This window comes from Rhinoderma darwinii, chromosome 2 (assembly GCF_050947455.1).
Source record: "Rhinoderma darwinii isolate aRhiDar2 chromosome 2, aRhiDar2.hap1, whole genome shotgun sequence".
Classification (NCBI taxonomy): domain Eukaryota; kingdom Metazoa; phylum Chordata; class Amphibia; order Anura; family Rhinodermatidae; genus Rhinoderma; species Rhinoderma darwinii.
In genome coordinates, this window is record NC_134688.1 from 450,759,083 (window position 1) to 450,770,470 (window position 11,388).

The window sequence follows — 11,388 nt, forward strand, 5'->3', positions numbered from 1 at the left end:
CCATTGATGGCATTTTGTCAATGTTGATGCACTGCCGCAATTTTATCTTCTTAGCTGCGTGATTCAGTCTTGTGCTTCCTTTATCTCCTTCAGTTTGTTGGACCAGGCAGAGGTTGTAGGGGCAGAATTCACAAGTATATAGAATATGGTTACAATGTATCATCTATTTGACACATATAAATTCTGATAGATAGTTTGTGTTGCTCGGGGAGATGTTTAAGGACATTTACAATTTCCCCTTGTGGTTTACTTAGTTAATGTATCATAGGACGCTTAAATCATAGGAACAGTAATCTGACATTTTCAAATGTGTTATGTGATGGATACAGGACTTTATTTAGCTTAGTAGAAAATACTGAAGAAAGATTTTATTCGATTTGGTAAAACCAACATTCATTTTCTGTTCAGACAGTTATGTGATACCATAATTTATGCTGAGTCTAGAATTCATGCAGACTGTGTGCATTATGTAATGAAGTGATTTGGAATTATCGGAATTATGTTAAAATAATACATTTTCTTAATATTTTCATAACATTTTTATGATTGCATTACCTTAAAGGGGTTGTCCACTAGAGGACAACTGATGACTTATCCACTGGATAGGTCATCAGTATAAGATAGGTGGGGGTCCGAAACCCGATCAGCTGCTTTGGCTGCCTGCGGGCACCGGATGTCAGTGCACAGTTTGCAATGTACGGATATGGAAGCAGATGGCTCTGTACATTGCATAGGGGCCATTCTGCGGGTGTCGGACCCACACCGATCGTATACTGATGACCTATCCGGTGTTGGACAACCCCTTTAACAGGGCAAATTACAGATTAGTCAACTCTACTTGATAAGGAAAACATACAAATAGAATGTACAAAACACAGAAGCTTTAAAAAATAAAGGAAAATTTAGAGGGTGCCTACTTTTTGACCCCATCCAACAGGACTGTAGGCAAACTTCAAGCCCTTCTGATAATGTCAAATTAAATCAGGGTGTGGTTTTATACCCACAGTGACTTGCTCTCCCAAAAGAGTAAACCGTGACATGTATGGGGATAATAGGTCTCTTCACTGGTGTATACACTTTGGTGGCATTCATAAAGGACAGGGGATCTTATAGGAAAGATATAAATTATGGTCCTCTTCAGGTGCTGCTTGACATCATCATACTCCTAACCAACTGGAAAAAAAGGTCCCAATGGCCCATCTCATTTTCTTGACTCTAGTATATTTTACACCTTCTTGTTTGCTAACATTGTAGCAATTGTGGACACTACATCATTGTGCAGGTTTTCAACATTCTTTAAAATGGGGACTAACCTCGAATTAAGTTTCGTGTTTCAAGTAGCAATCAATGCATACTTATCTGGGGTACCTCACCCAGTGGGCCTTATCTGAATCCCCCAGACGCTGTACATAGTCCAATTGAAGTCAGTGACAGCACACAGGATCCAAACTCAAAGATTAAGGAATTGTATTTACACCAACAATGTGCTATTCAGAGCCTATGATTGAGAGTTGGAGTAAATAATTTGGAGTAAATAAATTCTTTAATCATTGAGTTTGGCTCCTGTGTGCTATCGTCGACTTCTATTGGACTAGATTGGGCGCTTGTCCTTTGATGGGCTTTATAGTACTGTAGTCACATGGACCGGAATCTATGGTGCATCAGCCCTTGATTTTTTGAGTCAAGTGGATAAAACACATTGGGACATGTGCTGACCGCAGATCTGATGGTTTACTATTAGATAGGGTTTTCTTAGAACTATTTGTTATAAGAGGAGGAAGTTTTGGATGGGTTATCCCCAGTTTTAGATAGGGCATAATAGGGACAGACTGGATCCCTTTTTCCCTCCCTCACAAAATAGACATACCTACCCCATTGGACATTGCAAGAAAACAGCAGCAATTGGTAATACAACTCCATTATTTCCCCCCGTAATATCTGCATACTTGTGCAATCCTGTTGACATTGAGGAAGCACGCTCTTCATCATTTTTGTTATACCTCAGTTTTGGGACTTTTTTGTCTCTAGGAATTCTTACATGTATGCTTTTTTAATGGATACATATTAAAAGTTATATATTTTTTTTTTCTCCATTCTATCTTGTTTCTCTTGATTTTTAGTGAAGCTCTAGGGGCCAGTGACTAGGAATACCCTGACAATGTTTGTCATTTTGTAGTTTGCCATTTGTGTTGGCATACTGTAATTGGATAACCTCTAAAAGTAGAATTTAAAGATTGTTCAATTGTCTAGAACAGTTCTTCTCAAACGGTGTAGAGGGACTGTGAGGAGCAGTGGCGGATTATCATTAGGGCGTTTCGGGCGGTCGCCCGGGGCCCAAGACTGCCAGGGGGCCCAAGGAGCCTATGACCGCCCGAACCCCCTCATGCCCAGTGGCGTCGCTAGCACCGGAGGGAGCCCCGGTGCCAGGACCGCACCTGTCAGGCGAGGGGAGCTTTGCTTCTACTTAGCAGTCGTGGTCTGTGCTGCTTTAGAAGCTCCCCCTCCAGCCCCCCTTCCCTGCTCTAAACATCTCTGCTGCTAGCTGTCGGGACATGGGGGAGGGGAGACTGTCGGCGGGCTCTGTGCTGTGAGCAGGAGAAGAGCTGCAGTGAAGACATAAAAGGTAAGTGCATGTGTGTTTAATATCCATATTCATGTGTGTTTAATGTCCATATTCATGTATGTTTAATGTCCATATTCATGTATGTTTAATGTCCATATTCATGTATGTTTAATGTCCATATTCATGTGTTTACAAGGTGTACTTTGTGTATAATGTGCATACTCGTGTATAATGTGCCTACTTAGTGTATAATGTGCATACTCGTGTGTACTTTGTGTACTATGCATACTTTGTGTATAATGTGCCTACTTTGTGTACTTTGTGCATAATGTGTGTACTTTGTGTACTGTGCGTACTTTGTGCATAATGTGCGTACTTTGTACTGTGCGTACTTTGTGCATAATGTGCGTACTTTGTGCATACTTTGTGCATAATGTGCGTACTTTGTGCGTACTTTGTGCATAATGTGCGTACTTTGTGCATAATGTGCGTACTTTGTGCATAATGTGGTACTTTGTGTACTGTGCATACTTTGTGCATAATGTGCCTACTTTGTGCATAATGTGCGTACTTTGTGCATAATGTGCGTACTTTGTGCATAATGTGCCTACTTTGTGCATAATGTGCGTACTTTGTGCATAATGTGCGTACTTTGTGCATAATGTGTCTACTTTGTGCATAATGTGCGTACTTTGTGCATAATGTGGTACTTTGTGTACTGTGCATACTTTGTGCATAATGTGCATACTTTGTGCATAATGTGCGTACTTTGTGCATAATGTGCGTACTTTGTGCATAATGTGCCTACTTTGTGCATAATGTGCGTACTTTGTGTACTTTGTGCATAATGTGGGTACTTTGTGCATAATGTGCGTACTTTGTGTACTTTGTGCATAATGTGTGTACTTTGTGCATAATGTGCGTACTTTGTGCATAATGTGGTACTTTGTGTACTGTGCATACTTTGTGCATAATGTGCATACTTTGTGTACTTTGTGCATAATGTGCGTACTTTGTGCATAATGTCCTTACTTTGTGCATAATGTGCGTACTTTGTGCATAATATGGTACTTTGTGTACTGTGCGTACTTTGTGCATAATGTGCCTACTTTGTGTACTTTGTGCATAATGTGCGTACTTTGTGCATAATGTGCATAATGTGCGTACTTTGTGCATAATGTGCGTACTTTGTGCATAATGTGCGTACTGTGTGTACTTTGTGCATAATGTGCCTACTTTGTGTACTAGTGTTTAGGTAGTGTTAGCAATAGTTACGGCGCGGCAGGGTGGTGGTGGAGAAGGGGGGCCCAAGTTTGGGTAACAGCCCAGGGCCCATGGTCTTCTTAATCCGCCACTGGTGAGGAGTGGTCCTATGTTGATATCTCGGGCTGCACAGTCCTTTCTGGTAGCACCAATCTAGGATTTAGCAACATTTTTGACTCGTTTATTCTTGTTTTAGTGTAATACTGGGTTAAGCTGACAAATTAAAGATAAACTGAGCAACAATTTTAATTTTGTGATAGATTTGAATAATGGCGAAGTCCACGCAATGCCATTTTTCAGGTAATGGGGCCACAGAGGAAAAAATATAAAAAACGTGCTCTAGATAGTTCTTAGAGAAACGAACAATATTGAAGCTCATATAAAGCTACAACATTCATTGAATAGTTAAACGTTCATATGCATAGGAAAAGTAGGAAGGAATTAGATAATGAAAACCTTACTATTGAACTGGAATGTAAGATTGGGTTTGCCTCCTAGGGTCAATCTTATCATTATTAGCAGCAACTTTTCAATAATGGCTCAAAAAGAACAATGTAAACGTCAGCTGAACAAAATGACATTGTTCTTGTATAAAGCTTTCTTAATTACAGCTCTTAATAGAGAAACAGTAAATGTAACTGACATGTTAATACAATTTTTATTGGCAGTAAATTTGAAGAATAGAGAGAAACTCTCCAGTCATAATAAAGTTTTGCAGTATTGTAAGTTTTTCAAAATTCTATTCTTTTAGAATTCAAAGCATATATAACCTTTCAGATGACTTCTCAGAATGAGCTGTCGTATTGTGCGGACATGAGGAATAACACTATATCTGATCATTATATGACTTGTATCCTGCAGTTTTGCAGGCTTTATCTCTAATTCTCAGTTTTTCCTGAGCTGGTGAGTGGAGCCTAACTGCTATCATGTCCTCAATCTTTCTGTAGTGTACCCTTAACCCCTTCCCGCAACTGGGCGTGTCTGTACATCCTGATTGACAGTGCTTTCCCGCAATAAGACGGAGCTGTGCTTGCTTCATCTTCATCGGGTGTCAACTTTAACCCCTTCCCGACATTTGATGTATCCATACACCAAAGTCGGGTAGGGGAAGTATGGAACGGGCTCACGGAGTGAACCCGCTCCATGCGATGCCGGTGTCGGCTGCACGTTACAGCCGACACTTCAGAGTAGCGGTCAATACCGCCCGCAGCATTTAAATCGTTAGAAAGTGGGGGGCGACTCCCTCTAACAGCTCATCGTGCCCCCCCCCCCCGCAATGCTATGGCTGCCATCTTCGTGCTCCTATTAAGCCTTCAGCAGGGCTTAATATAAGCCCGTCAGAATCACGATATACTGCAATACATTAGTATTGCAGTATATCGTGCAAGCGATCTAATGATCCCTGGTTGAAGTCCCCTAGGGGGACTAATAAAAAAAAGTAAAACTTAGTTAAATAAAGTTTTTTTCTTATGTAAAAAAATAAATAAAAAAATTAAAAGTTCAAAAGAAAAACCTTTTCCCATTTTCACCGTAGAGCATAGTAAAAAAATAAAAAAATAAACATAATTGGAAACGCCAGAATGTCTATTTTTTGGTCACCTCATCTCCTACAAAAAATGAAATAAAAAGTGATCAAAACATCCCATGTACACCAAAATGATATTATTAAAAACTACAGCTTATCCCGCAAAAAATAAGCCCTCATACCACTTAATCGACAGAAAAATAAAAAGTTATGGCTCTCAGAATTGGCAACACAAAATAAATTTTCTTTTTACACTTTTTTACTTGTAAAAGTAGTAAAATATAGAAAAAACTATATATATTTGGTATCGCCGTAATCGTATTGACCCACAGACCTGACAATGAATATACATTACCTCCAGCCAGGACGTGATGTGTATTCATTCTCCTGACCACTTCTGTAGCATCTCTGTAATTTACAGCACAGCAGGTGTAGTCTCGCGAGATTACGCTGTAAATCACAGAGACGCTACAGAAGTGGTCAGGAGAATGAATACACATCACGTCCTGGCTGGAGGTAATGTATATTCATTGTCATGACACATGAGTAACGTTATAGTGTGTTTATGTGACTGCATGTAACGATATAGCTATATCGCTATGTGCTGTGTAAATGAATAGGGAGAAGTGTATGGCGCTGATTGGTCACTGATTGGTCACCGATTGGTCAGCGTCATACACTTCTCTCCACAACGCCCACTTGGTCATACAGTAAAACATGCCCAGTTGTCCATTGAGAAACTCATTAGCTAATATAGGTCATAACTCCGTCAAAAATGATAGTTTTTCTAAATAAAAAAAACCCTGCTGTAATCTACATTACAGCGCCGATCACATCATGTACAAGATAGGCCACTTATAATGTGGTGACAGAGCCTCTTTAAATGCGGCAGTGAATGGCGAATTTAAGTGGTTGACAGAGGGGGCCCCCCCACGAGCGATTGTGGGTGCTGATGGTTACTATGGCAACCAGTAAGCCTAGCAATATCTTCCTGGTCGGCCATGTATGGAAGCCTATTAGGTGGTGCCCAAGGCAGGACCTAGTAGGCTAACTGTCAATTGGGAAATGACAGTTACAATACACTGCACTACATTAGTAGTGCAGTGTATTGTACAGGGGATCAGAAGATCAGGTCTTCAAGTCCCCAGGTAAGTGTAAAAAAAAATGTTTGAATAAATAAATAAAAGTTTTAAGTAATAAAAACAATAATCACCCTGTTTCCCTGATCAAGTCCTTTATAATTGGGAAAATATGAAAAAAATATAAAAAGCTATACATAATAGGTATCGCCACGTTCGTAACGGCCTCAATTATAAAAAATATCATTTTATTATTACCGCACGTGAACACCGTAAAAAAAATGAAATAAGAAACGACTGAATTTATTTTTTTGGTCACCTTGTCTCCAAAAAACGTAATAAAAAGTGATCAAAAGTCGCAGGTACTTCAAAATGGTACCCACAAAAACTACAGTTGGTCGTGCAAAAAACAATTCCTCCCACAGCAATATTAGATGTAAAAAGTTATGGCTCTCAGAAAATGGCGACACTAAAACATGATTTTTTTTTTAGAAAAGAGTATTTTTATTGTGGGAAAGTAGTAAAACGTAAAAAAAAACTATATAAATTTAGTATCGCTGTAATGGTATCGACCTGCAGAGTAAGGGGAGATTCACACGAACGTTGCGTTTTTGCGCGCGCAAACAACGCAGCGTTTTGCGAGCGTGTCAGCAGCGTGTGCAATGCGTTTTTGAACGATGTATGCGTGTAATACGCGCGTAAGACATGCGTTTTTCCCGCGCGTGGAAAAAACGCACTCAGCTGTTCTGTTTACGCCAGGCTTCAAAAGGGCCATTAATGCAATACCCCTGCTTCATGTGTGCACCTGTGTTAATTCATTTGTGTGCTTTGGATGCAACCCACTGTTTCTACCAGTATTTTAGTGAAGTTTGTCTGCCAGACTGCATTGATGCCACCTAGCTCTCTGGCCCGTGTGCTATTAGCATGGATGATATCCCGGAGGTTTGGGCAACGAGGTAGCCTTCTACGGCCACACCGGCGGAGATCAGGTAGGATGTGGGTTCACCCAATAGTGGCCCAACGCACCTCTAAAGGGCATTTTCATACCCTCTTTGCTGACCTCCGTCGTCACCCTGAGAAATTTCGGGCCTTTTGCCGCCTGTCTGTGCATGCCTTTGATATGCTGCTGGAGCTGGTTCGGCCTGGAATAACCTATCAGAACACAAACATGCGACGCTGTATTTCCCCCGAGGAGCGTCTCCTTCTGACGTTACGGTATGTGCAGTTTTGTGAGCCAGGTTACACCTTATTTTATGTCCTTAATGTCCTAACTAACATGTTTTCTTTGTGCTTTGCTTGTATGATTTCCTGTAGATTTTTGGCGACCGGCAATAGCTACCATGCCCTTCATTTTGAATTCCTAATTGGAGTCTCCACTATTTCCGGCATTGTCCCAGCAACCTGTGTGGTCCTGTGGCAGAGATTGAAGAGCAGCGTGATCCCTCAGCCTACGGCCCAACACTGGCTTCGCATAGCGCAGCAGTTTGAACGCGACACCCAATTTCCTAACTGTATTGGTGCACTCGATGGGAAGCACATCCGTGTGCAGAAACCGCCCCACTCTGGCTCTCGCTACTTCAATTACAAGCAGTATTTTTCAATAGTCTTGCTTGCCTTGTCGGACTGTAATTTCTGCTTTACCATCGTGGACATCGGGTCCTATGGCAGCTCGGCGGATGCACGCATTTTTCGCTCATCTAGAATGGCACAGCGTCTAATGTCCAACCAACTTGATGTCCCCGAGCCTAGCATCCTCCCTGGCACCAGCGGGCCACCCCTTCCTTATGTTATGGTTGCAGATGAAGGTTTTGCCCTCAGCAAACACGTAATGCGGCCATTTGCGCGGAGGGGCATGGATAACCGTAGGCGCATTTTCAATCAGCGACTATGCAGAGCACGGAAAGTCGTGGAATGTGCCTTTGGCATCATGACCAGCAAGTGGAGGGTCCTGATGACATCAATGCAATTGTCGCCGTCAAATGTCACATGCGTGATCAAAGCCTGTGTTGTGCTGCACAACTTTACCCGCATCAATGATGCCGCTCATGATGTGGAATATATGGGAACATCTGCACCCACCACCAGCCTGAGCCAGGCTGCTCGGCCTGGCCGGCCACCGACATGTGGGCAGCGAGTGCGCCACCAATTTGCCGAGTATTTTGCCAGGCAGGCTTGAGAAGTAACCTGCCAGAACGCTGCCATTTGAGGTGTGGTGAAGTTAATATTCTTTGAGAGAACGTCTGTTTATCCCTCAAGGCCTTTTTTGGGGGGGGGGGGGTGTGGGGGAGGGTTAGGGACTCGCAAAACTTGAGGCCCCTTGACGTGGGTTGCGAGCTTAAAGCTCGGTAGGCGCTTGGAATACCCTTTTTAGACGGCAGGAATGCATGGACATCACATCCTCTTGTGGAAACTATGTATTTCCTGCCCTATATGTATGTGAGCGTTTCGGGGGGAGTAAAGTTAGTTATGGCCAAACACTAACTATACTAATTACAGCTGAGTTCCTGGTATTCCAAACCCCTTCCGAACAACGAAGACCTCAAAGATGTGGTGGAGAAATATAATACCGTCACAACCTCTAAGGCAACAGCACCTCCTAGCGGTAGAGGCAGTAGAAAAGGTGTGCAAGGTAACAAAAGGATTGTCCACACAGAAGTTCAAAATATCTAACTTTAGTAGCAGTCATGTTTGTGGCACATACACGCCATATCAGCAAAATACAGAGGCGGGAAAACATACCCGAACTAAAAAGTGCACCAACATGATGCATATACAACAAATTCCTAGCATGTCATCGATTTCTAACATGTGCCGGTAGAAAAAAAGAGCCCCTAAAGATTCTGATAGGCATGGGTCGGCGAGCTGTAACCCGACCGTTCCGCACCACTATGCTGTCCCCGGCCCTGAGGAGCCTGTTCCTGCACAGCATATTGGTGTTGATACTGCGGGTGGTAACCCTGAGGCTGCATGTGAGCCTGTAAACTTGGCCCAGGTATGGAGTATGGAGGAAAGTGATGGACTGGCCCAGGCATTGGGGCAGGGGAGAGGTATCTTGGGGCAGGAGGGTATTGCGCCATCTGCGAGAAGACGGGGGCAGGTTGGGAGGGCCTTGGCACATGGGCACGCGCTGAGGGCATATAGACACTACGCCAGTGCTCCAGAGAAGTAAAGCACCGGCCTGGACTTAGCGGGGGTGTCGCACAGTCGATTAGCAACAGCATATTTATTTGCAGCCGCACCAACCTATCCTCTGGTACCCGCCGCATCAAAGGTGCCATGCTCCGGCAAAAAAAATCATGCTGGTCCTCATCGGCTGCACGGCGCAGGTACTCAAGAACACGGGCGTCCACCTGTGCAGCTGCGGGTGGGTTAACAGGACGTCTGCGGCGGGGTGCTGCTTGTCTAGGTGCCACTTGGTCCGGTTGTCCTGCTTCAGGCGCTGAGGCGACTGGACCAGGATCCTCTCTAGTGGCCTCCGGGGTTAGGGCGACCAGGGGAGCAGCGGATTCGGACGCCTGGCTACACTGGGGCCGTGCCTCCTCTTCTGAAGCATCCAGAGTGTCGCTAGTTCTATAATATAGGGGACACGTCAGTTGAGGAAACAAATGTCATGTGCAAACACAAAGGCGTTTTGGGGTATGTAACATGTTTGGAAGGTGACGTGGCCACAAAGGGACAACAACGAGTACTTACGGTCGCATGTCCATTATTTCCCGCAGGAACAACAGCTGGTCGTAGTACATGTAGCGCCGTTTTTGGGGACCACCATCTCCGCTACGGGCGCCGGATCCATGTTCTCGACGGAACTGGTCCCTCGAGCTGCGCCACCGTCTCTTTACATCGTCCACTGTATGATGAATAAAGAACACATCATTGAATAAACTCAGCAGATGTGAGTGCGCACACAGACAGTGCATATAAACTGGTGTTATTAAACACACGTCTACACAAGAACAAGCCTAAGTTGATGATACTATATATAAAGATGGCACTGAACCGAAACGTTGGCAATGACAGGCAATTATTCAGCAGGGACGCAATATCCAATATGGATGTCATTATACACATCAATGGCGACACACAGATATCCACTCACCAATTTGTAGCCGGTCACGGGTGCGGCTGTCGGCCCACTCCTGCTCAAATAGCGCCTCTGCTATCTGCTCCCATGCTGCCTCCTTCAATGTGCGGTCATGGTACGACTCCGCATGGGTGTTCCAGACCTCCGGCCGCTCCTGAACTAACCTAATGAGCTTCCCAACATCCATCTGCCGAGGCATGCCTGCAAGGTGCTTGTGGTGCTTTTGCAAACGGTGTGGCCTCTTTTGCAAAACCTGCTGTCTAACCAACTTCCTGCTTTTCTGCTGGTTTCAACTAGTTAGTTCAAACTCATTTGCATTGAGACAACGTGTCCTGCGTGAAAAACGCGCGTTCGCAGCTGCTGCCAGCGTATGACATGCGTGATTTTCACGCACCCATTGACTTCAATGGGTGCGTGATGCGTGAAATACGCAGAGTTATTGAACCTGTCGCGTATAGTACGCAGCGAACAAACGCTGCGCAAGAATCACGCACTGTTTGAACTGCCTCATTGACTTCTATAGTGCTGTGCGTGACGCGCAGAAAATACGCGGCCTGCACGCGCGCAAATCGCGCTCGTCTGAATCCCCCCTAAAGTTAACATGTTGTTTATACTGCATGGTAAACGCTGTAAAAAAACAAACAAAGGAAAACAGTGCTAGAATTGCTGTCTTTTGGTTTCCTCGTCTCCCAAAAAATGTAATTGTGCTAAAAAAAAAATTGCATGTACCCCAAAATGAAACCAATAAAAATGACAGCTTGTTCCACAAAAAACAAGTCCTTACACAGCTGTGTCAATGAAAAACGAAAACGGTATGACTCTGGGAACGCAATGAGGCAAAATTATGCAAAATGATAGACCAGACAAATTTTTTAGG

At 43.7% G+C, this 11,388-nt stretch overlaps 1 protein-coding gene across 1 annotated transcript in view; it reads right to left on the minus strand.

Moving 5' to 3' along the window:
* Positions 1–10,997, minus strand: part of LOC142741896 (uncharacterized) — a 61,589-nt gene extending 50,592 nt beyond the window's left edge. The window contains exons 1-3 of the mRNA XM_075851217.1: positions 10,527–10,997; positions 10,124–10,277; positions 9,605–10,000 (exon numbers count right to left, since the gene is read on the minus strand). Of these exons, the coding sequence (XP_075707332.1) occupies positions 9,605–10,000; positions 10,124–10,277; positions 10,527–10,710 (734 nt within the window). The 5' untranslated portion in view covers positions 10,711–10,997. The remainder of the gene's footprint in view (positions 1–9,604; positions 10,001–10,123; positions 10,278–10,526) is intronic.
* Positions 10,998–11,388: the final 391 nt, after the last annotated feature.